The sequence below is a fragment of the Erythrolamprus reginae genome, chromosome 2 (assembly GCF_031021105.1).
Source record: "Erythrolamprus reginae isolate rEryReg1 chromosome 2, rEryReg1.hap1, whole genome shotgun sequence".
Classification (NCBI taxonomy): Eukaryota; Metazoa; Chordata; class Lepidosauria; order Squamata; family Dipsadidae; genus Erythrolamprus; species Erythrolamprus reginae.
Window position 1 is genome coordinate 150361137 of NC_091951.1, and position 26211 is coordinate 150387347.

The window sequence follows — 26211 nt, forward strand, 5'->3', positions numbered from 1 at the left end:
CTATTTTTTGGCTTCCTTGCATGCACGGAAGCAAAAAATTGCTGAAATCTCGCACGCAGGTGGGACCCCTTGTGAGATTTTGCTTCTGTGCATGCGCGTGAAGCGAAAAATATGAAACATTGCAGAAAAAAGATGGCGGCACCCATAGGACTGGCACCGGAGCAATTGCTCGAAAATTGCGCAACCAGGCAGCCAATACCAGAGCGCAGTTGTCTATCACACTGGTAGCAACCCACTCCTGCCCTAGTCGCATTATCACCTTTTGCAACCTTCTGACAAGCAAAGTCAGTGGGGAAGCCAGATTCACTTAACACACTAACTTAACAACAGCCGTAACTTTACTTCACAACTGTGGTTTAAAAAGGTCACAAAATGCAGCAAAGCTCACTTGTTTAGCAATGGAAATCTGGGGCTTAATTGTGGTCGTAAGTCAAGGATTACCTATAATTGCTAACTACTAGTTTACTGAGCAATTTTTTTACAATGAAGAGGAGGACGAAAAATATTAAGAAAAAAGTACAGCGTAAATAAATGAAACATTTTATTAATTCAAACAAAAATACACTAATTATGCTTAGATCCCTTTTAATTATTTAATTAGATGTATATTTTTCCATTTAATGAATATTTTTGTCAATATATCATTTTCTAAAAATATATTGGAAATTTCGGAGCAAGAAATATCCTTCATATTTAATTTTATGTGCTGCAGCTAGAGTATCAACATTCCATCTTGATTTCTCACTTGTCCAAAAATCATTACCAATTGAAAAAACTTTCTACTGCTGCATTATTTTCAGGGTAGCACAACATAAATTCAACAAGAATAACTAAATTTTCATATGGAATATGTTCATTTTTGAAACGGTTAAATATTTCCACCCATCTTTTATCGATTTCAACATGTTGATTTTCCCATTGTTCTAATCTCACAGAATTTTTATTTTATTTTTTCACCAATCACAGTACAATGTAAAGTACCAGCAACATCAAATTGTTTAAATACATCAATAATGAAATTTATACAAATCAAATGCTACCTCGTTTACTTTTGACATCTGGATAATAAATAGCTGCTCAGATTTCTTATATTGTATTAATATGCTATTCGCTAATACATCTTTTAAGCTGATCCAAATTTTAAATGCCTTAAATTAATTAGGCTGTAGTACTCCAAATTTCTCCACATCTCTTCCATTTCAATTTTCATATATATTTATTAACCTTTTTTATTAGTAAATGCCCATTAAAAAGGATTTTTTAAAAAAATTAAAGGATTTTAAAAAAAAAATAAAGATAAAAACACCAACACCTTCCAATATACAAATCAAGGGGCAAAAAACCAATTAAAATCTCCCATTGTTCTAATTTATCAGAATATATATTCTGATTATATATATTCTGAATATACATTCAGAATTGTAGTTACCCGAGTATAATATTCAATGAGAAAGAAATAATTTAGTATTTCTGTTAGAAGTAAAGAAGAAGTATAATATAGAAGCAATGGTGGGAGACAAGTGCGAGACACGTGAAGTTCTCCTGTGCCCTGCGCATGCGTTTCATAATCGCATCTTTCCAAACTGTACCATAACAGTTCGGCGCGGCAACTCTGAATACAGAGATTATCAGATTAGTTTTAAAATATCGAAAAGGAGGACAGGTACGAGGAAGGACAGAACCTACGAAAGAAGGACTGCCCTCCCTAAAGGAGGACGATTGGTCACCTTACTACTAGTTGCTATATTTAAAGCTGTGGCTATGCTCAGCAGCCCTTTCCTGAAACCTCTATTAGTACAGTACAGTGTTCCCTCGCTTTTTGCGGGGGATGCGTTCCGAGACCGCCCGCGAAAATTGAATTTCCGCGAAGTAGAGATGCGGAAGTAAATACACTATTTTTGGCTATGAACAGTGTCACAAGCCTTCCCTTAACACTTTAAACCCCTAAATTACAATTTTCCATTCCCTTAGCAACCATTTAGATTATTACTCTCCATGTTTATTTATTAACATTTATTTAAAAAAATATTTATTAAAGGCGGACGAAAGTTTGGCGATGACATATGACGTCATCGGGCAGGATAAACCATGGTATAGGGGGAAAAAACGCAAATTATTTTTTAATTAATATTTTTGAAAAACCGTGGTATAGCCGTATCACGAAGTTTGAACCCGCGAAAATCGAGGGAACACTGTATTCCAATTCTTTTAATTCTTCTATAAAGCTACCTGCCTCTTGCTCTTTCCTTGGGTTGCAAAATGTTCTGCTCCCCCCCCCGCCCGCCATGCAAGGCTGATGTGTAACCAAGACAGGCATGGGGGAAAAAAGGAAACCTTACAGGGAGGGACTTCATGGCCAAAAGATATGACAGTGGTTGTTTTGAGGAGAAATCTTCAGGGGAAAGCTACTATTTCCAAGCCTTTTTTGGAAGCTTACAAGGGGCACTTTTTGGAAGCTTACAAGGGTCCCTTACAAGGGACTCCTGAGCAAAATCGATTCCTCTCTTCAGAGGTTCAGAGCTACAGCTCCCCCAACGCTTCCTGACACAAATAATAAAAATAAGAGTTGGTACTTCGAGAATTACCAGATTCTCTGGAATGTAACATTTTTGAAAAGGACACATCCCTCTGCTAACCGGAGAAGGCCTCAGGCCAAACCTGGAACCAAAGCTGGAATATTAGCTACTGACCAACCAGTCACCCATATTGGATCCCATGTGCTTTCATGAAATACCCTTGCCAAAACTGGTTATTCGTGTGTAAAAGTCAGCCCCTGCTCTCCTCACCTGCTGATCCAACCTCCCATTGGCCTCCATGCTTTCCTTCTTGCTGAGCCACAGACTTCCCAAAGGATCAAAACTCAGCCTGTTTTGGCACCAGCAGAGGGAGACAGAAAAACATACATTGACCCAAAGCTAGGCTGGCGAGGCCTTTAGAGCCTTCTCCTCAAATAGCAGTTTTTAAATACCCTCTGAAGCAGATTTTAGAAAAACAAAGTACAGGGCGAACTTTATGATGCTTGCAATATAAGTAATACAGTATTTCCTTTTCTTTTTCTCAGTGTAGATGGTATCTTTGCCTCTCCAGAGTTCTAGCTGAATCTAGTTCTCCTGATTTGTTTTTGCCCTTCAAACTACAAACTGTACAAACTACAAAAGAAAAAGAAAACAACCATTCCTGCCAGGAGAGAGTTATAAATTAAAGTAGGCCTGCTATAGGAAGCAGCCTAAATAAGCAATGCAATTCTCCCAGCATGTTTCTTTGCCCTAACAGAATTTTTTCACTTTGGGGAAAAAATATTATTTTGAATATATAAAATGGCATGCTAGGTAAGAAAAGCATATCCCTCCAAATCTAGATTGTTTTTGAAATTGCAGGTGGTTTTTCAGGCAAGGAAACGGTTTGCGCTAAATTTCAATACATATGAATGATTTCCACAAGCAAACTTCAGACTATATACGTATATCAATTGTTTTTATATCTCACAATGGCAAATTTCAAGATTACCCATTCAACATAAGCAGCACTCATTAAAGTAACAGTTATAACTTTTTCATATTTTATTTAATTACATCAAACTAATTAACAGAAAAGTAAGCAGACACACATTACCAGTAATTACCATTATTCAACTTTAAGATAAAAAATAAATAGGAAAACATCTTGATGCAGTCCTGATATTAACAGGCATCTGATAATTTCTTAAATGTTGTTCAACTATACATTTCAACAATTCATTACTAAAAATCAGATGTCAATATTGAGTAATAATTATTTTAACCATCCTCTGTGACAGTGTTTCCCATCCTTGGCCACTTGAAGATATTTGGACTTCAACTCCCAGAATTCCCCAGCCAGAATTCGCTTCAAGTAGCCAAGGATGGGAAACACTGCTCTGTGAAATGTAACTAAATAGTATTTAGATAGTGAGTATTTAGACAAGAGGCAAGCAGTGCTGCTTCTAACAAACCTGATATTATCAAACCAGTCCCCTAGCAGCTTCATAAAGGGCGCATTTAAAATTCTACTTTGGAGTTAATTAGAGCATGAGTTATTATGGACAAATTACCTCTGTCCAGAGATAAACATAATTGGAAAAACAGCTGTAGCTGGGAAAAGGTATTCAATAATCCTGTAGGGCTCTATAAGATCCTTCATATCATGAGTCTGCTATCTCATGATCAATGCCTAGCTAATATAAAGGACCCAGATCACTGATTTCAAGATCCAGGAACCACATCTGACCAACAAACTGGATATTATTCAACTTCTTTTTCTAGCTGCAAACACATACAGTTTCATGATGGTCCTGATGAAAATTATTAAGATGGATGCCATTAGCACATTGATACAATCTATTTAAAGCCTAATTATCACATCTACAGTAGCACATAAATATAAATACAGGCAACAAGACAGATCTTAGTAGGATTCTATAGTACACACTGGAAAATAAAGGAAAAGTTCATTTCATTAGTTTCTAGAACCAGCATGTTAAGTTTTATTTCAGGGTCAAATTAAAAGCTGCATTATTTCACAAAACTGGTATATTCTGAAAAGGAAGATTAAGATGTTCAACAACTGTCAGCAAAACAAGAAAGTTGTATAAAGGGAAATGGGGCATTGCAAGCCAGTGAAAACACATTTTTCCATCAATAAAATTAGAATGAAAAGCCATGCCCTTAGCCAGACACAAACGGTTGGTTTCTTTAGCATATTAAAAACATCTTTGCTTCCAAACAACTTAGGGATCAAGCTTCTGTGATTTCCCAAAATCATCTTCCAAAATAAAGATTTCTATTAGCTCTTTGATGCTCTATTGTTTATATGGATTTCTAAACAAATTATGTATAAGATACACAATCTAATACAAACACCAGTTCTGAGTCTAAAGCATTGTATTAAACCAATTTTAAATAAGTATCCATAAAGCAATATAATCTGCAACAAAACAAGGTGTAAAGGCAAGAGATGAATGATTATATACACAACAGCAAATTTTGTGTTTGAAAATAAATCCTGGCTGAAGCATAGCATTAACATACGCTTCCTTCATGATTTTTTCTTCTTTCCTGGAAATAGTTTCTCTGTTCCTCTATGGCTTTTTCCAATAACTGAAGATTTATTCCTTCTACACATGTAAATACTCTAGCCTTTATGATCATCTCACCTGCAATAAAAAATGAACAAATAAATAAATCACCATTTGAATTAAAGGATCTATTAAAACAGTTTCATAGTTAATAATGCAATTAAAACAAAATGTTCACCCAAATCATACAATGTGGCAGTTCCACTCTTTGTTGCTCCAGCATACATAGCACTTTATTTTGTAATATATATTATATAGCTTCTTCTAAAAAACTATCTCCAAGTGGATTGCAAAATGAAAAATATGCAATTAGACCCAATAAATTGAAAGCAATAGATTTTTTAAAAAATGGTGGGAGAGAAAACTCATATGTAAAAGACCTAGATGAAGAGACAGGTCTTCAGAGAGGGCCTAACAATTGCTCCTTTATAAAATGCAGAGTGCACAAACAGAATTGGTGAGGAATAAAATTTTAAAGTGTAGTGTAGATTCAAAGAGATCTAAAACTATGGTATATACATAAGTCATATTATGTTTTCTCTGTTCTTTTCTCCTCTTTGGGAAACTATATTGAAAGGAATATTTGCAATCCTTTCTGCATCCAAGGAAATATTCACAGAAGAAACTTAACCAACAATGTACATAAAGTGGAAAGCCTCACCCAACTAGAACAAACATTGTACACAAGGAGAACTGGAAATGACAAATATGTCTGTACTGCCTGCTCTAAGCTACAATAAATCAATTTTATACTCATAAAGGATATTTCTGATTTAACATTTGAGCAGACGTTCAGTGTCACAAGAAATCTGAAAAGCAGTGACTTTTCATCCACAAGTGCTCAAGATATTTGCTCCTCTTGAGGGCAGTGCAAGACATACATAAAGATATAAATGAACGACAGGCCCACAAGTTAATTTTATCAGAGTCTGCTTGAATAAATAGACTGCGTTTAAAACATATTATTGAAAAAGAAGTACTGTACAAGGACACAAAAAAGAAAGGCGAATTCACAATAAGAGATGGGATATTATAAAGAATTATATGAACAAATGTATAATTATAGAAAATATTGACATGAATGTAAATATATTATTATTATTTATTCGATTTGTATGCCGCCCCTCTCCGAAGACTCGGGGCGGCTCACAACATGTAACAACAAATCATAAATAAATATATGGATGTTGACCACCTGTAAGCATTAAAACATAAATACCCCACCACCAAAAAAAGGAAAAAAAGAAAAGGAAGTTGTGTCTGACAAAACTGAGACTGATTTAAAACTGGATCATAAAAGTGGCAAGACACAAGAAGGAAATGGAACATGATGTTACACTGGATATGTAAAACAAATTGTGCTAATATCTTAGTAATTAAAGGGATATACAAATTCAGGAGAATGACTTGGATAGCTTCCTTATATTGGATTTACAAAAGAGACTATTAAATTTTTGAAGAATTTGGTGTGAAGAAAAAGACAAAGAAAAAAAAAGACATTTGATTCTAGGACAGTGGCCCCCAACTTTTTGGGCACTAGGGATCAGTTCTATGGAGAGGTTTTTCTGAGGACAAGAGGGGCCATGGTTTTGCATGCTGCCTGCATCCCGCACATGGGGGTTGCCCCATTTCTGGCATGCCAATCCATGGACCAGGGATTGGGGACCATTATTCTAGGGCACTATTTGAAGGAATTACAGATCAAGATTGATATATGTAAAATGAAAGAATATAAAATTAGCATATTTAATCAAGATCAAATAGATGTAATATTTCTATTAATGGACTTTTGCTAACATCTATATTGAAATAACAAGGCTTTAAGGATTTATTTGTAGATATGGGAAGAAGAAATAATTTGCTACATTTTAAGAAGTAGTAAGCTTCTAAAATTGTTTATGCTTTTTGTGATGAAGGGGAATATTTTTCTTTTCTTTTTCTTTATTCTTACTTTTTCTCTTTGTTTTTTCTCCTTTTTTAGTTTTATTCCTTTTTATTATCGTGATTTAATAAAATTATTATTTTAAAAAAGGAAGTGGCATGGCAGAAGTCCTCTACAGCAGTGTTTCCCAACCTTTTTGGAGCCGCGGCACATTTTTCATATTTTCAAAATCCTGGGGAACATGGAGGGGGGGGCGCTAAAAAAAGTTTGGACAAAAAAAATCTCTCTTCCTCCCTTTCGCTCTATTTCTCTCTCCCTCCCTCTTTCTCTCTCTTCCTTCCTTTCTCTCTCCATCCCTCTTTCTTTCTCTCTTCCTTCCTTCCTCTCATTCTGTCTCCTCCTTCCTCTCTCATCTCTTTCCTTCCTCTCCCTCCCTTTCTCTCTTTCCTTTCTCTCCCTCTTTCCTTCCTATCTCTCTTTCTTTCTCTCCCTCCTTCATTCAATTTTCTCTCCCTTCCTTTCTCTCTCTTTCCTTTCTCTCCCTCCCTTTCTCTTCCTTTTTCTCTATCCTTTCTAGTTCTTACTCTTTCTTTCTCTCCCTCCTTCATTCAATTTTCTCTCCCCCCCTTCCTCCCTCTTTCCTTTCTCCCCCTCCCTTTCTCTTCCTTTTTCTCTATCCTTTCTACTTCTTACTCTTTCTTTCTCTCCCTCCTTCATTCAATTTTCTCTCCCTCCCTCCCTTTCTCTCTCTTTCCTTTCTACTTCTTACCCTTTCTTTCTCTCCATTCAATTTTCTCTCCCTCCCTTTCTCTCTCTTTCCTTTCTACTTCTTACTCTTTCTTTCTTTCTCTCCCTCCTTCATTCAATTTTCTCTCCCTCCCTTACTCTCTCTTTCCTTTCTCTCCCTCCCTTGTTCTCCCCTGGGGCTGCCTGTGCCTGCCCTGCACCACCCAACACAGACGGACAGCCCCCGGTCGTCGGTTCGTCGCCCCCCACCCCCCCACGGAGGGAGATCAGGCTGGCGAGGGCGGAAGATCTGCGTCACCAGCCACTGGAGGGAGATCGGGCTGGCGGGAGCGGCGAATCCACCTCCCCAGCCGGGTGGAGGGAGATCAGGCTGGCGAGGGCAGTGGATCCGCGTCACCAGCCGCGCGGAGGGAAATCCGGCAGGCGCGCCCCTGGAAAAGCCTACAGGGAACGGTGCCCGGGGCCGCTTTAGCCGCCCCCCCCGCCATCTCCCCGCGACTGCCTGCGCCGCTGCAGCCCCCCCCCCACTCCCACCGCCAGTGCCCTCCCGCCGGGCCCCAAAGGACACTTGCCGACGACGACACGGCCAGGTGTGCCGACGACAGGGAAGCTTCAGCTGGGCGGGGCGCTGCCGTGCCGGTGCCTCCGACCTCCCGGTTCCTGCTCGATGCCGCGGTTTCTGGCGCTCTCCTGCTGGGCCCCAAAGAAGGAAGGTGGGAAAAAGGCGTGAAGAATGGAGCTCTCCTTCTTCCTGCCTTCCTTCTTTGGGGCCCAGCAGGAGAGCGCCAGAAACCGCGGCATCGGGCAGGAGCCGAGAGGTCGGAGGCACCGCAGCGCCCCGCCCAGGCGGCACACCTGGCGGTGTCTCGCGGCACACCGGTTGGGAAACGCTGCTCTACAGGACAGGCAAGATATTTTAACCTTCCCTACCTTTTTCTACCCACATTTCCCCAATTCTCCCACCTGAGTTTTCAAAAGCAGGCCTACAAATGAAGCAAAGGTCTCAAATCCCGGTCAGAACCGAAAGAAACAAGTTGGAAAAATAAAATCTAGTTGTTGCCTACTGAGTGACACTGTTAAAGGTAATGAAACACTTGAGATAATCCCCCCGGAAGGGGAATTTTTACATCAACATTTCACAAGCCAATGCATGAAATACCTGACAGCTGTAAACTGCAAGTTTAAAGACATGAATGTGCTTTCACAATTAATATATGAAGATGTGCCCTGCCCTGAGGCTCAAAAAGAGAAATCTGCTACTCAACCATTATCATATGAAGAAATGCCTTGCCCCTGGGGCCTCAGAAGCAGAACTCTGTTACTCAACAACTCCTCTCTGAAATATTTACTGCTACTGCAGCCTTCCAAATCCCACAGAAAAATATTGAAATCTTTGCTGTTCATGTTTCTGGGATTAAAAAGAATCAACTTGATATGATAGTGTGATAAAGCCCAAGCTTTGTTTAGCACAATCTTTCAAAATTATCCTGAGCTTTCCAAGATAGCTGTCAGGTTCTAAATAACATCCCAGATTAAATCAGAGTCCAAAGCAAAGTATTCCTCAAAGTTCCAATTTATTAATAGAGCCATCTTGGCACATCTGGGTGAAAAACAAATCTGATTTCCCCTAGGGCAGTGATGGCGAATCTTTTTTGGTTCACGTGCCAAAAGAGTGTATGTGCTTGTGCTAGCACACACACACATGCCCACACCCATTCCTTCCCCCTGCACATGTAAATCCCCTGTGCTGCTCCTATGCACAATCCCACGCCCCATCTCTGCGCATGCACACAGGCCTCTCTGAAGCCTGGGACAGGGGAAAAAATGGGCAAACTGGAAGTTTGGAAAAATGGACTTCCAGTTTGCCCGTTGGGCTGTTTTTCGCCCTCCGGGGCTTCACAGAAGCTTCCCTGAAGCCTCTGGAGAGCAAAACAGCTTTTCACAAGGCCAAAAACACTTGTGTACTGGAGCTGACATAGGGCAACACCTCACATGCCCTCCGATATGGCTCTGCATGCCATCACAGCCCTAGGGTTTCACCACCCAGTTGAAAGTTCAAGTCCTTGACCCCACACCTGCAAATCTATCACATTGTCCAATCTTCTATTGCTATGCTGGCAGATTCCGCCCATCTCCTTCCATCAAGGTGCAGAGGTGCAGAGACAAAGGATGACCTTGGCTTTCTAGAAAGAATTTGTTATGGTTACATGCTAACAATCTCGGGGAATCCTTATGCAATCACAATAGAATATGCATAGTCGAATAATATAAAGTGTGGCAGGCCCAAGATTCCAAATAAAATGACTTCGGCCTGACAATAGCTATCTACTCCTACGTCAATCATTTCCCTACCACCACCCCATTGTGAATAAAGAAAAGACGTCCTAGGAACTCTGACATTTAAGTGTTGCAGTAATGGTTCCTTTCTTGCCTACTTGTACCATTATTCATTATGGAAAAGCCAGAATAATATTTAACACAAGACAAAAATCATACTGGTCACTCTCGTGGATGACCTGTGCTGGGACACAAATGAAGAAAATGCAATTACCTCTGTCTTGCCAGAACATATAGCAGCTTTCAACATGGTCGACTACCGTTATTATTCTGGATTACCTGCAAATTTTGCGAATGAAGGGCATTGTACTATGGTAGTTCTACTCCTTCCTAAACAAGGGATTGTAATTGGTAGTATTGGGCAATCCAGGATGGGATGTCTTCAATCTCAATGCTTACCTCCCCCCAAAAATGTTTAACCTATGCACAAAACCACATTGTTGGTTCAGTGTAAGGTATCATCAATACAGCTATGATACCTATTTTATTTATTTACGGTATTTAGCATACATGGACTACCAGTAGCAATATATATAAAATTTTCACCTAGACTGGTAAACACAGTAAAATATAAATGTTAATATCTTTATTCAAATATAGTTAATGGATATACAGTTATATACTAAACAGCAATATAGTGCAAGTCTGGATTTCATGTCTAGAGACTTCCAAGGCCTGGATGGGGAGAAACAGATTCCAATTCAACCCAAGTAAGATTTAGTGACTTAATTCAGAAGCCTAGTAATTCTTAGATTATCCCTACATGGAGTAGGGTTTCTATTAACATGGCAGACCCATCATCTGCATCTTTTTGCTCTATTATAAAGTACCTAGGATAGTAGCATTTATGTTTAGCTTCCCTTAAGTATGAATTAACTTTTTTTTTGGCTGAAGAATGGCTCTACTTATTTGTATTTATTGCGAGAATTTTGGCCCCATAGAATTAAAAATCATAGATATCCTTACCATCCTTGAGTTCAGTTTCCCCCAGGACAATATACAAAGACCCAAGCTGGGCCTGAAAGGGTTCCACAAACTTTGTGCAAACTGGAATACGGTGCTGATCAGATGCATGCTGAGCTGTTAAGATAGCTTGGGAAATGGCCATATCATAAGAGTGAAGCCTAAAAGAAAGAAAGATACAGACATTGTTAATAGTTAAGATATGCCCATTCATTTCCAAGATACTAATAATGTCGCCTGGCGGGACCCAGGGGAAGAGCCTTCTCTGTGGTGGCCCCGGCCCTCTGGAACCAACTCCCCCCAGAGATTAGAACTGCCCCCACCCTCCTTGCCTTTCGTAAACAACTTAAAACCCACCTCTGCCGCCAGGCATGGGGGAATTGAGATCCTCTTTCCCCCTAGGCCTTTACAATTCTATGCATGGTATGTCTGTATGTATGTTTGGTTTTTATATTAATTGATTTTTAATCATTTCTAATACCAAATTACTATTGTTCACTGTTTTACGGTCGCTGTTAGCCGCCCCGAGTCTCCGGAGAGAGGCAGCATACAAATCCAATAAATAAATAAATAAATACTAATAATATATATCATGGGATAGAAATATTAATTCATATCAATTAATACAGTAGCTAAAATATATTTTAGACATGTTTTACTATATTTAGACAGACATATGCTAACAGTCAAACAATGTATGACAGAAATAGAATATGTAAAACAATATACATAATATTTAGAAAAACATAGTTTAAAATCTAGTTACAGTATTGGTCTACACCAGGGGTGTCAAACGTGATTTCGTTTAACATTGAATCCAGATTTTAAGGCATTTCTGCTTTTGGGAAGGCGATGCTTGTGGCAGGATGCTCCTCAATGCGTGGAGGCAGGAGGCGGTGATTTCTTTCACTAAATGCACGCTACAGGTGGTGAGAAGCAGAGCAAATAAGCCAGCGATCTGCCAGCTGCCTCTAATGTACCATGTTCACGAGTAAACTGCAGATTAGAGGCAGCCAACAGATCACTGGCTTATTTGCTTTGCTGCTCACCGCCCGCAGTGTACATTTAGGGAAAGAAACTGCTGCCTCCTGCCTCCATGCATTGAGGAAGCCAAGCAGCAATGGGAAAGTAATTCAGGAAGGAACCACCAGCAATGCCCTCAGATGAAGATGTTGTGAGTGGGGAGGCTCGACCCCCATTTAGGAGCCTCAGTTTACTCGTGAGCACCATTGGCCTTTCTCCCTGCCTCTCCTGGCCAATGGGGTTCATGAGTAAACTGCAGCTAGGATCTCGCAGGCCAGGCCAACTAGGGGAAACACACAGGGCTCCGGGGCCACGATCTCCTGTGTGCTTCCTTTGCAGGAAGGACAGCTGGGGGAAACACACCAGAAGGTGTTCTGCCGGACTCTCTGGTAGGAGCCTCCCAAAAATTCAAAGGTACAAATTTCAGACACACACACGTTTGAAAATTCAAAACAATGTTCTTTATCACAAAATTCAAAATAAACTAAGCACTCTTTTTGTATTGCAAAGAGCACTCGTCCCAAAACAACCTGGTAGTTTGTACAAGTCCCTTATCAGTTCGTAAGTACTTAGCTTGCAGCTGTGAAGAAAGTCACAGCCCTTCTTCTTCCACAAAGTGAAACATACTTTGCTCTGCTTTGGTTTCAAAGTGGTGAAAAGTCAGCAAACAAAGGCCAGAGTCAGCAAGACATTCATGAAACACAATGATCAGATAATTCTCCACAACGGACAAACCCACACGCTGCTATTTATAGCAGCAGCACTAATTACAGCAGCCCCACCCAACCACAGGTGGCCTCATTTTCTCTTGTAATAATCCTTTAGTTGTTGCTTCCTATGCATCACTCTACGCATGCGTGGATGTGTCATTAATTCTTGTTCAGAGATGATACAGATGATTGATCTCCTCCTGGGCTGTCTGCCAAACTCTCCTCCTCCCTGTCACTCAGGCCTCCTTGGTCAGATGAGACTTTGTCGGCAGATTCCACTGGGAGCAAAACAGGCCTGCAGCATGTGGATGTCTCCCCCACATCCACCTGCACATTCCTTGGGGCAGGAGCTGGGCCAGAGCTAACCACAACAGAAGGGAGGGAGAAACAGCAGCCGCCGACCTGGAGAGCACATGATGGAACCCTCCATGTGTTCTCAGGTGACCTGTTTTCTCTTCCGCGCTCTGTTGCTATGAGAGAGTCTTTCACCGCTCTGCAGTTTGGGTCCTGTTAAGTCTGGGAAGCACTGTGCCAGAGAGAAACAGGATTCTACCTGTTTCTCTCTGCCTAGCTTTCTGGATGGGACTTACACTTACAGGCTTTGTACTCTTGCCCTCCCAGAAACAAGTCACCGAAGAACAAAGCTCCACATGATTAGCTTCTTTTCTCCACTGGTCTCTTGCTGGGAGAGTGTCTTTCATAACACAATGCTTTGGGAGCCCATCTGGAGAGAAACAGCCAGGTTGAAGGTCGGTATTCCAGCGCCCATGAGGAACCGATGCTGGAGCAGTTCTGGAGCTTGTTAAGGAGGAGGACCACTCCTTGGCCCCAGTCATGCATGTTCAAGCCTGGGCTGCTTAGAGTGAAAAGCTATTGCAATAGCCCAGGTTTGGACATGCATGGCTGGGTCTTCTGCCTTAACAAGCTCCAAAACTGCTCCAAGAGTCGGTTCCTCGTGGACGCTGGCATGCCTTTCCCTCTGGCACCAGCTGTGGGAGGAAGGTAAGGTTGTGAGCCCAGTGGGGATGGTGGGGGCCCACGGCAAGCTAGGCTGCAGGCAGCGCGACCTGGAATGGAGCATCAGGCCTTGGTGGCTTAGCCAGCTTGGTGGAAATGCTGAGGGGGCCGTTGCAAACTCCAAGGCTGGGATGGGTGCTAGCGTGATTGCGAATTACTTGTAAGCAGGAGGAGGCAGCTAAGTTGAGGCACAGGGCAGGCACCACGTGGGAACTGGGAAAGCAACCTAGGCGGTGAGGATTGATTGAGTGGACGGGACGGGTGATTGGGCAGGATGACTGGGCGGAGATAAAAACAGCACCCGGGTGGGTAGGGCAAGGGACTGAGTGGCGCGTGAGAGAACTGGTTAGGGGGCGTGGCCAGCCAGAGGTCGCTACTGGTTCAGCGACCTAGATCACCATGCAACTATTGGTTCGAACCAAGAGGAACCCACCTCTGGGTCTGATCCATATTTTGTAGATGTTCCTGTATTCAGTGCCAGGTATTTGGTGGTGTCATTTAGTGTATGCTGTTGTGCTGTTCAGTATATGCTGCTCCTGGCTACATTTTATACCCTCCCATGTGTTGGACTATCTTTGCTCGTCTCTGGATAGCTTGGACTTTGAATCCTGTCTAGTCTTTTAGTCCAGCCTTTTTCAGTCACTAGTAGGATTTCCCAATGTCTGCTACTCAGCTATTTGTCGATGGTACATCCCATGGAGAATCAGGTCTTTCCATGGGACCTTCTGCTTGATCTTCCTCCCACATCCGCTGCTCCCTCAGGTATTGTCTCAATAGCTAATCTTTGAGTGCCATCTTACTGGCCCTAGCTTGACACTGATGGATATCTGGGTGTCTTTGATTTAGACAGTCTAGCACAAGTTATCTAATACAGTGTTTCCCAACCTTGGCAACTTGAAGATATTTGGACTTCAACTTCCAGAATTCCCCAGCCAGCGAATTCTGGGAGTTGAAGTCCAAATATCTTCAAGTTGCCAAGGTTGGGAAACTTGAAGATATTTGGACTTCAACTCCCAGAATTCCCCAGCCAGGAATTCTGGGAGTTGAAGTCCAAATATCTTCAAGTTGCCAAGGTTGGGAAACTTGAAGATATTTGGACTTCAACTCCCAGAATTCCCCAGCCAGGAATTCTGGGAGTTGAAGTCCAAATATCTTCAAGTTGCCAAGGTTGGGAAACACTGATCTAATAAGTAAAAGGAAAAGCAAAATATCCATTTCCCAATGATGGCAGGAAATCAGATAAGTGACATTGTCTCCAATAGTAATTGCAGGCAAAGCCCAAACACATGTTGCAATTATAGAGAAAATAAGCAGATACTGTATTGACCAAATTAAAGAAAAAGAGACGTACACTTACTTGCCATATGTTCTCAGGGCTTTCCCTTCCCGTACTGAAATAGAGTTTATTTCCCAAGGAAAGTGATAGGTTCCAGCATCTGGAAGCATTGCGTAGAACGGCTTGCAAAAGCAGATCCTGTTGTCAAACAAGATCAAAGAACTTTCTATTTTCAGAGATCTCAAATATTTTTCTGCTCTGAATATTTATCCTGCTATAAAACAAAGCATGATTCCCAACCTTTTTTTGGTCATGCCCCACTTAAGCATCTCTAAAATCCTGATGCCCCCCCCCCATGACATATCATTCTTACTATTCAAAAGGTGAACTCCTAACTCACACAGACGAAGCCTAAAAGGCCAATAACTTGGTTTAAACAAGGTTCCAATTGCCCCCATTAAAAGTCAAATTGCCCCCCTGTGGGGCGTGGGGCCCCACATTGGGAACCAGGGTTTTAGGGCATCCTCCTTACTAAATAATAATAATAATAATAATAATAATAATAATAATAATAATAAATTAGATTTGTATGCCGCCCCTCTCCGCAGACTCATAAGTTTAATCAGTATAATTTAATAACCCTAATCAACCACTATGGATTTTCTGTTACTTTTCTGAAGCTACATGTCTTCATTATTTTTGCTTCTCTCTGATTCCCGGTTTTCTTGTTCCCCTGGAATTTTCTTTTTCCCCTGTTCTCTTTCCAAATCTGGCGGGCTAAGAGAAGAGAATCCTGCTTGATCTGCCATCTATTCAAATAAAGCCAGACTGAAACCTAACAGTACTCTTAACTTCAACAACCAGTTTGGTTTAATAGTTAAGGCACCAGGCAAGAAAGTAGATCAAGAGTTCAAGTCCAGTCTTAACCATGAAATTAACCCAACCATGCTGGGTGACTTTGGGGCCGCCACTGTCTCTCAGCTCACCCCACCCCACAGGGTTGTTGTTGTTGTGGGGAAAATAGGAAGGTGTGTAACTCCTTGAGTTATTTGTAAAACTAAAAAAAGGCAGGATAATAAACAAACAAACAAACACATACAGACGGCAGGGAAATTTAACTATAGTTTCCTTTGAGTACATCTTTCGTTTACACTCTGGAAAGTTACAATCAAGTCTTCCCACAGGTATTTTTTCTGTCAACGACGAGGCAGATCGAATCTCACCAGGCTCAAGGTTGACTCAGCCTTCCATGCTTCCGAGGTGGGTAAAATGAGGACCCGGGTTGTTGGGGGCAATATATGCTGTAAACCGCTTAGAGAGAGCTTTAAAAGCACTGTGAAGAAGTATCTAAGTCTAAACGCTATTGCATTTCCTATAGATTGTACAACGCCCGCCCAAAGCGAAACTTTTGGGTGGCAACCCTGAATAGCTCAAGCCTGCACGCCAAGTCGCCAACAGATACCTGGACTGAAAAACAGGGTTTCGATTCCAGGAACCAAGCGGTTTCACAAGGACGCCCGGCGCATACCTCTAGGAGATTAAACATCGATGGTGCAAATTAAGTATTTGCATAAAATCATTAGATGCTTCCTGGCTCCCCCCGCCCGCTCCAATCACCGCCCCCACCACCCCCGTTTCCTCCTAAACAATGAATGGAAAAAACCGCCCGCCTCGAACGGGACGCCTCACTACTCGAAGCTCCGCCTCCGCAAGTGGAAACGCCTCCGCGGAGTCACGCGGAAGCTAGGCGGCTTCCCATTGGGCATCCCAGCCGTCACGGGGAGGGCGGGGCGAAGGCTGCATTTCTCCTGGTCCGGAAGCTTTTCCGGCGGCGGAGTCGGCTCGGCGGTTGTTTTCTCGCGGAGGAGTCCCGCACACGGCAGCCGAGATGAACGCGGATCTGCGGAAGGAACGAGAGGCGGCTTCGTTCAAGACGGAGCTGGTGACTAACCTCTTGGACGGGGGCGCAGAGCGGACGCTGCGCCGCAAGGAAATCGGTGAGAGCGAGCGAGCGAGCAGGCGGGCGGGAGATGCGGGATGGGATGCGGAGAAAGCCGCGCAGCGCCTCTCCCAAGCTGCCTGCCCCAAAAGCAGAGGAGGTCGCTGCAGAGGCGGATCGCTGCCCTTCGAGAACTTTTACCGGCGTTTATCCATTAAAAGTGACACGCTTTGAATGGGAACGCCTTCTCTCCCACCAGCCCACTCCCAATTTTTGGACAGTGCTCGCAATCGGTTGTCTCGGGATGCATTTTAGAAAAGAGACATTTCTAACCCCCTCCCAAAAAATGTTTTTGGCAAGTTACACAACATGTTTTGGTATGCCTAAAGCTTAATTTATTTGTCTGTCTGTCTGTCTGTCTGTCTGTCTATATCTATCTATCTATCTATCTATCTATCTATCTATCTATCTATCTATCTATCTCTATATCTCTATATCTATCTATATCTATCTATCTACCTACCTATTTATTTTATTCTATTTTTTAATGCCGCCCTTCTCCTTGGACTCTGGGTGGCTTACAACATGTTAGCAATAGGATGGAAGGCTGAGTCAACCTTGAGCCGGTGATGAGATTTGAACCACTGACCTGCAGACCATTTATTTGATGCCTATCTATTTTAAGGGATTACTCTAACTAGATCACCAAATACATGTTGCTGGCTATAGGTGTGAGTGTCAGATTCCAAGCACTGATTAATTAATTGATTAATTAATTATTTTATTTGTTTGTTTATTTATTTCATCAAGCATGTATTAGATAACAGATAAAAGAAGAAGACAGTAGGACAGGGACGGTAGGCACAATGATGCCCTTAGGCATGCATGCCCCTTAGATCTTCCATGTTCCTTGTTTAAAATAGACCTAAAGGACCGAGAATTCCACAGCTGAAAGATGATATGAGAAAAGATGTCTTTTAAGAATAAACCAGTTGTCGCATCCTGCTGGTCTCCAACCTTGGCAACTTTTAAGACTTGTGGACTTCTACGCCCAGAATTTCTCAGCCAGCAAAGCCAGCAGGGTTAGGTAAAGTTAGCTCGTCTGTGATTTGTGGACTGCAGCTCCCAGAATTCCTGAGCCAATCACGCTAGCTGATCAGGAATTCTGGGAGTTTGAAGTATACATGACATGCTTGAAACCCTCATCTAATAATAAGAGCATACGCCTGTTTTTCCTTTGCCAATCTTTATTTTTTCCCAACATAGGAAGGTAACTCATTTGTACTGGTTGTATTTTTCTAGATTTCATGTTAATTATGCTCTTATTTAGCAGGATATGGTCTTGCATCTTTTGGAAGAAAAGTCTGACAATGAATATCTCTTCTTCCCATAGAAGCTATTATTGAAAATGATCCCAGCTTCAAGCATGAAGATGTAAACTTCCTCTCCCGTAGTGAACGCTATGAACTAGCTATCAAAAAGAGTGCTTTTATGGTGGTGAAATTAAGAGAGTATGGGATTGCAGACCCTGATGAGATCTACTGGTTTAAAAGGTACTTGTGTTCATTATTGGGTACATTAAAAAGCATAAGATTTGTCCTATAAATATAAAGGATGGTCATGCTTAATTTCAAAAGATCCCTACATGGCATTTCCAGATATACACATTAGAAGTCTTCCATTAGCCAAACCTAGTTTTCTGGAAAGCCTTTGCAACCTCCTTTCCTTTTATTGTAGCAGTGGAAACTAGATATATGTACTGTAGCATTCGAAGGCTAGGAACATCGTTACATTTTAACCAAGCAAGATAATGTTGCTTTCTTTTAAAGCACTTAATGTCAGCTAAGGACATGATACGTTGTTCACTAGTTTGTTTTCCCCTCTGTCACTTTTGTTTTTCTACCCTTTACCATAGAAAACTTCTCCTGTTGAAATAGTCTTGCTACTCTCCTTGATTTTCCATTCCTCTCTGGTAGAGAGCCAGTAGAAGAATAGAATAGAATAGAATTCTTTATTGGCCAAGTGAGATTGCACACACAAGGAATTTGTCTTTGGTGCATATGCTCTCAGTGTACATAAGAGAAAAAGATATACTGTATTTGTCAAGAATCTTGAGGTACAACATGTAATGATTGCCATAGAGTACAAATACATAACCAATATGACAAACTTGGCGGCAGAGATAATGTTGAAGTTATTCATCCAGTTCTGAAGTTAAACCCTAGTTGCTGATCTTTGAGCCCTTGGTTTAATTGTTTGGAACAGGTCATTGACATGGCATTCGATCATGTTTAAAGATAAACATTTCTCAGTGGGTGGAGCACTTCTTTCATTGACATTGCTGTAGTCTTACTTTATGTAACTGGATAGGCAGTTGACGGGGTTTTCCTCTGTAAATTTGGGGCAGAAAGCTCTGTTATGTATATGCCAGAAAATGCCATTGAAATGAGGTTTTGCTACTTAAAGCAAGTGACAGCAAGCATCACTACTGGAAGCAGGAATGCCTTTGAATGCTGGCATGACATGGAAAGAGGGGGATCCATTTTCCAGTTTGTGGGATGACTTAATTCTTCTTTGTAGGGCTTGTACTGGTTTGTTGTAGATGCTCATCCCTCATGCAGAAGGGAACAAAGTGACTTTATTTAAAGAGAAAAATATTGATATCCCACATTTTCTCTACAGGTAATCCTTGATTTAAAGCCACTTGTTCAGTGACTGTTTTAAATTAAAAACGGCACTGGGGAAAAGACTTACAATTGGTCTTCTCGCTTATGACTGTTACGTGATCAAAATTTGGGTGCTTGCATGTAGTGATTGATACCTCGTCTTACAAACCCCTCATCATACAAACTTTTCGAGATACAAACCCAGGGTTTAAGATTTTTTTGCCTCTTCTTCCAAACTATTTTTACCTTACAAACCCAAGCTGCCGCCACTGGGATGCCCTGCCTCCTGTCTTCTGTTGCCAGCGAAGCACCCGTTTTTGCGCTGCTGGGATTTCCCTGAGGCTCCCTTCCATGGGAAACACCACCTCCAGACTTCCATGTTTTTGTGATGCTGCAGGGGAATCCCAGCAGCGCAAAAATGGGTGCTTCGCTGGCAACGGAAGTCCAGAGGTGGGGTTTCCTAGCGAGGGGAGCCTTAGCGAAATCGCAGCATCACAAAAACACGGAAGTCTGGAGGTGGGGTTTCAAGGACTTCCATGTTTTTGCGATGCTGCTGGGATTCCCCTCCAGCATCACAAAAACACGGAAGTCCAGAGGTGGGGTTTCCCATGGAGGGGAGCCTCAGGGAATCCCAGGAGCGCAAAAACGGGCGCTTCGGCTGGCAAAAGGGGTGAGTTTTGGGCTTGCACGCATTAATCGCTTTTCCATTGATTCCTATGGGAAACACTGTTTCGTCTTACAAACTTTTCACCTTACAAACCTCATCCCGGAACCAATTAAGTTCGTAAGACAACGTATCACTGTATTTGCAAATGTGGCAACAGCAAAGTCACGGGATCACCATTTGTGATCTTCCCAGCTGATTTCCCACAAGCAATGAATGTCATTGGGGGAAGCCAGATATGCTTAAGGACCACATGATTCACTTAACAACTGCAGTGATTCACTTAACTGTGACCAAAAAAAAAGATCATAGAATCAGGTGTGACTCAAAACACTTTGCTTAGGAATGGGAAATTTGGCCCCATTTATGACTATATGTTGAGGGTTACCTGTATGGTTACACAGCATTGACTGGGTTAAACAAATCTATCCCCAGATAACAGTAGTCTGTGTGTATTTTTCTAGGATTAATTTACACGTGATCCTCAAATTATGACCACAATGAAGCCCAATATTTGTTGGTCAGCAAGAAAGTTGTTAAGGGAGTTTTGCCCCATTTTATGACCTTTCTCGCCATGTTTGTTAAGTGAATTAGTACAGTTAATTTGGTAACACGGTTGTTAAGTGAAAACCTGGCTTCCCCATTGACTTTGCTTGTCAGAAATTCACAACAGTTGATCCTGTGACCGGAAGACACTGCAACTGTCATTAATATGAACCAATTGCCAAGCATCCAAATTTTGATCAAATGACTATTGGGATACTGCAACAATTGTTAAGTGTGAAAATGGTCATAAGTCACTTTTGTCAGTGCCCTTGCAATTTCCAACGCTCATTAAGTGAATGGTTGTAAGTTAAGGACTACCTGTACTTTAGCTGAGTTTACTGCAAGTTTTATGCATGCTGACTCTATATTTCCATATTCTCCCTCTTCTGTTTACATACATTCAAGAAGGGGGAGCAGTATGTGCAAATGAAGGGTAAATTAAATTTACAAAAGAGGTGCCTTAATTTACAATTTCATTGGTAATTTTTAATGCTGTTACTGATTTTACTTTTTTATTTTGGGTTGCCCCTTTTTTGTTACGTTCACCCAGACTAATACCTGTGTGCACATAATTAATGCACATTGATCTAAAGGTGGGTCCCATGCCCATATTTATTGGGAAACAACTTTAAGATTGGCTTTGGTGAAAGCCTGCTACTATTTACAACAAAGATGGAAAGCTGGGCACCATATCGGATTTTCCTCTGTTTATAATCTTTTTATGAAGGCTAGATTTGCTATTATGTTGCATTGCAATCATAATTCAATTCTTTGATGCAACAATCTGCAGTTTCCAAAAGCAACAGTTCTTTTGATATAAAGCAGCAATCACTGATCCTTGTCGCAAGTAGTTCTGTTTCAAAGGATTAAATTGTTCCATTTGGGGCCTGTAAGGAGTCTTATAAAATTATTTATTAGATTAGATTTATTATGCAAGGTTACTCACCAGTGCAAAGCCAGGAGATCATATGATTCTACAGAAAGATCTGTACTGACTGAATTGCCTACTGGGCACAATTTATATCCTGATATTGATCTTTAAAGCCTTAAATTATTTCATTATCTGAGTGCGGGGAGCTGCCTTGTCCACTAGGAATCCACCTGGTTACTTAATCAGCAGGATAGGTTTTGTTGAATATAACCTGCTCTCAGAAGATAACCTGAGTGTTTGGCTACTACTTTCTAGGTTTAAAAAAATAACAAAAACATATTTCTTTCAATCAGCTTTTAATCATCCATTGACTTTAATTGAATTAGTGGTACTGTTATGTTCCAAAGATGCCTTGTGAACTTTTTCACATAGAAAAATGGGAAATGAGCCAGACAAAGAAGTGTTCTCTTTATCTGTCTATTTAGCAAATTCTGTTGCTGGCACAACTGTCTTTATTTTTTTTAATGGAAGCAAATCTGAGTGTGACATTTAACAAGCTCAATTCTTTTAGCAATCATATCTTTCTGATCTAGACTATCGCTCCAAATTCTTAACTTCACACTTAGGTTGACCCTAAATTCTCCTACTGTTTTCTAAATGAAGGAGTGAAATGCAACTGTATTCCTTTTGTTGTTTGTGCTTAAAAGTGATGTAATAAACAGGCTCCATTGAAAATAAATCAGAATAAGTGGAATATGAATACTTACTACATTATCTTTTCTTTGGCAGAGAAAAAACTTATTGAATAGACAAATCTTGTTGCTGTTTTTTCATGCAGATTATGAAAATTTGTGCTAGAGACTCAGGATTTAGGTTTTGAGGATTAGAATAATTTTGTTATTGAGAAATGGCTTCAAATATGAAATGTAAGGACTTATTTTGTATTTACTGCACTGAAAAAAAGTAGGAAGTCACCACTTTTTTCATTCTCTTTGCACCTCTTTCTTTTAGTTTTAGAATTTTTGGTTTCCCCCCCCCCTGTATTTTTATCTTATAGCAAGGGTGTCAAACTCTCAGCCCATGGGTCAGATGTGTCACCCACTGGCCATGCCCACCCATTTTAACGAAGCGGGGGAAGTCTCGATACATCATATGGCCCCTTTCTTATAGCAAAACTTGATAAAAGAAATAATTTTTAAAAGTGATTATTTGCCATTTAGCTGTTAATTGTCCTGCGTTCCAGAACTAGGAGTTTTACTTTGCATTGGTAGTTTTTTCCATTATTTATTTATTTATTTACTTACTTACTTACTTACTTACATACATACATACATACATACATACATACATACATACATACATACATACATACATATATTTTTTTCCAATACACAATAATACACAAAGAAGGTTATAGAGGATATAGTAGAGAAGAAATACGAGATATAGGAGAGACTATGGGACAGGGGATAGAAGGCACTCTAGTGCGCTTATGTACGCCCCTTATTGATCTCTTAGGAATCTGGAGAGGTCATAGTCTAAGGGTAAAAAGTTGGGGGTTAAGGGATGATACTTCAGAGTCTGGTAATGAGTTCCACGCTTCGACAACCCGATTACTAAAGTCATATTTTTTACAGTCAAGTTTGGAGCAGTTAATATTAAGCTTGAATCTGTTGTGTGCTCTTGTGTTGTTGTGGTTGAAGCTGAAGTAGTCTTTGACAGGCATCATATGCAGCATATGATCTTGTGGGCAATACTTAGGTCATGTTTAAGGCATCATAGTTCTAAGCTTTCAAGACCCAGGATTGTAAGTCTAGTTTTGTAGGGTATTCTGTTTCGAGTGGAGGAATGAAGGGCTCTTCTTGTGAAGTATCTTTGAACATTTTCAAGTGTGTTAATGTCAGAGATGCGATATGGGTTCCAAACAGATGAGCTGTATTCAAGGATGGATCTGGCGAAAGTTTTGTAAGCTCTGGTAAGTAGTGTGAGATTTCCAGAGCAGAAGCTAGGATTAGATTAACAACTCTTGAGGCCTTTTTAGCAATGTTGTTGCAGTGGGCTTTGGCACTTAGATCTTTAGTTATTAGTATTCCAAGGTCCTTGACCGAGTGGGGATTATCTGTGATAATTTGTTTATTAAGTTTGTAAAAGCGGCATGCCTTAATAACAGATACTGATAGGAAAGAACAGGAGGCAAAGTACATGTCAGAAAGTGACTGTGGGTAACTCTGGCACTGGATCTGCTTATTTACTGTTGGCAACTGCAAATTGGATTAGATCTAGCAAAGTGGTAATTGCTGTGTTTTTAAGGGAAAATCTCTGCAAGTAAAATCAGGTGATTCTGCCTATAAAAGTGGTGCTCAGCCTCAACATTCTTCAGATGGGTTTCAACTCTCAGAATCCTCCAGCTTTTGTGCAGAAGCTCATACATCTTATGTAACAACGGAGTTGAAAGGGACCTTGGAGGTCTTCTAGTCCAACTCCCTGCTTAGGTAGGAAACCCCTTTTGACAGATGATCATCCAACATCTTCCAGTGTTGGAGCATTCACAACTTCTTGGGGCAAGCTGTTCCACTGATTAATTGTTCTAACTGCCAGGAAATTTCTCCTTAGTTCTAAGTTACTTCTCTCCTTGTTTAGTTTCCACCCATTGCTTCTCGTTCTACTCTCAGGTGCTTTGGAGAATAGGTTGACTCCTTCTTTGTGGCAACCCCTGAGATATTGGAACACTGCTAGCATGGCTCCCCTGGTCCTTTTCGTTAAACTAGCCATGCCCAGTTCCTGCAACCATTCACCTTAAAGCTGGTGAGATTGAGAAACACTATAAGTACATGTACACAAACACACACACGCGTACACACACAGAATATGATGGTGTGTATAGCTAGTCTAACAGGTTTTGTGATCTGAAGCTCTATTAAGAGAATGACTAATCAGATGGATCCAGCAGCACAATATAGAGCAGGTCTATTTTTTAAACTCTGTACAAAGGTTGTGTGGCTAGTGTTTCAGTGATTTAAGAAATAAGTCAATAGCTTCTCAGAAGATTATGGACTTATGCCCTTTCACACCAAGATAAAGTGGTTGACTGGTAAATTACTTTGTGACTGTGCTTACTATAGCCATCTGTTGTTACACATGTGCCAAAAGAGAGAAGGACGAGGGATGAAGAGGGAGTAGGAGAGAGGAGATTTTGGCTTATTGCATCACAAGATCTTCCTGTTGTTCCCACAGAGCTAAACCACCATGATGGATTTTGTACAAAGCACTGTAACTGAGTGGGTGACTTGATTAAAAAAAATCTAAGACAGTAGTGTTTAATCAGGACAAGCAAGAAAATAAAGATGTCTATTCATAACAAAATTATGTGTGCATGAACACCCTTTCTTGCAATGAAAATTTATCTTAGGAAAATTTAAAGAAACAGCAGATGGAAGGAAAAGTTCTCCGGCTGTATAAAATTGTGACAGTGGTTTTAATTGCCTGCAAGAGCTCTTGATTCTTTTCAGAAAAATCTCAGTACTGAATATCAAGAGTTGCTCAGCAGAATAATTGGAATGCTGGAAATTATTCTGATAACTAGTTCAATTGTCAAATGTGAATTTGACATGCAAGTGCTATTCTTAATCCTATTTGCTCTTGCAAACGGTTGGAAAGTACAGATACTCTATGGCAGGGGTCTTCAAACTTGGCAACCCTAAGACTTGTAGACTTCAACTTCCAGCATTCTCCATCCAGCTTTGGAAAATTCTGGGAGTCGAAGTTCACAAGTCTTAAAGTTGCCAAGTTTGGGGATCCCTGCTCTACAGTAATAGTCTTGTTGGATATTTGAATAGAGTCCCTGTTAAAGGATGCACAGAGCACTACAAGATTAAGTAGTATAATGCAACCCATTCCAAAAAGTACAGGTAATCCTTGACTTATAACAACAATTGAGCCAAAAATTACTGTTGCCAAGTGAGACAGTTGTTGAGTGAATTCTGTCCCATTTTATGATCTTTCTTGCCAAAGTTGTTAAATGAATCGCTGCAGTTTTTAAGTTATTAACACATTTGTTAATGGAATCTGGTTTCCCCATTGACTTCCTTGTCAGAAGGTTGCAAAAGGAGATCAGATGAGCCCAAGATACCACAACTGTTATAAATACCAGTTGCCAGTTGTCTGAATTTTAATTACAGGACCATGGGGATTCTATAATGGTTATAAGTGTGCAAAATGGTCAATAGTCACTTTTTTTCAGTACAATACTGTTATACGTTTGTACGGTCACTAAATGAACTGTTCAAAGTTAAGGACTACCTGTACTCAACATGGCCTTGGATGCAGCTTACTACAGCTTAGCCAGAGGTGGGTTTCAGCAGATTCATACCAATTCCAGAGAACCAGTAGTGAAAATTTTGAGTAGTTCAGAGAAATCAGTACATATCACCTCAGATTGGCTCATCTGCCCCCATCTATTCTCTGCCTCCTGAATCCCA

General features: G+C 40.8%; 2 protein-coding genes across 5 annotated transcripts in view; one reads left to right on the top strand and one right to left on the bottom strand.

Annotated features, from left to right (window-relative positions):
- Window positions 1-528: 528 nt before the first annotated feature.
- On the bottom strand, window positions 529-16741 carry TEN1 (TEN1 subunit of CST complex). 2 transcript variants are annotated; one of them, XM_070739868.1, is made up of 4 exons: window positions 16510-16741; window positions 15129-15245; window positions 11025-11182; window positions 529-5170 (listed from the first exon to the last, which is right to left on the bottom strand). In XM_070739868.1, exons 2-4 carry the CDS (start codon window positions 15215-15217, stop codon window positions 5037-5039), a joined length of 381 nt encoding a protein of 126 aa, XP_070595969.1. In that variant the 5' UTR covers window positions 15218-15245; window positions 16510-16741; the 3' UTR covers window positions 529-5036. The 2 variants fall into 2 exon arrangements, with proteins under 2 accessions (XP_070595969.1, XP_070595970.1); XM_070739869.1 differs by lacking the exon at window positions 16510-16741 and adding an exon at window positions 16271-16490.
- A 95-nt stretch (window positions 16742-16836) lies between these two features.
- ACOX1 (acyl-CoA oxidase 1) overlaps window positions 16837-26211 on the top strand; it is a 35635-nt gene continuing 26260 nt past the window's right edge. Inside the window, exons 1-2 of one of the 3 annotated variants that reach the window (XM_070739870.1) lie at window positions 16837-17044; window positions 18380-18539. In XM_070739870.1, the coding sequence (XP_070595971.1) occupies window positions 16936-17044; window positions 18380-18539 (269 nt within the window). In that variant the 5' untranslated portion in view covers window positions 16837-16935. The remainder of the gene's footprint in view (window positions 17045-18379; window positions 18540-26211) is intronic. The other 2 variants (XM_070739872.1, XM_070739871.1) reach the window with 2 other exon arrangements.

What these genes read in the sequence shown, in the direction of transcription:
- TEN1 (XM_070739868.1), bottom strand. Translation starts at nt 15,217, where the DNA reads ATGCTTCCAGATGCTGGAACCTATCACTTTCCTTGGGAAATAAACTCT. An exon ending in GCCCTGAGAACATATGGCAA is followed by an intron (nt 11,183 to 15,128) that starts GTAAGTGTACGT and finishes TCTTTCTTTTAG; the next exon opens with GCTTCACTCTTATGATATGG. An exon ending in GGAAACTGAACTCAAGGATG is followed by an intron (nt 5,171 to 11,024) that starts GTAAGGATATCT and finishes TTTTTATTGCAG; the next exon opens with GTGAGATGATCATAAAGGCT.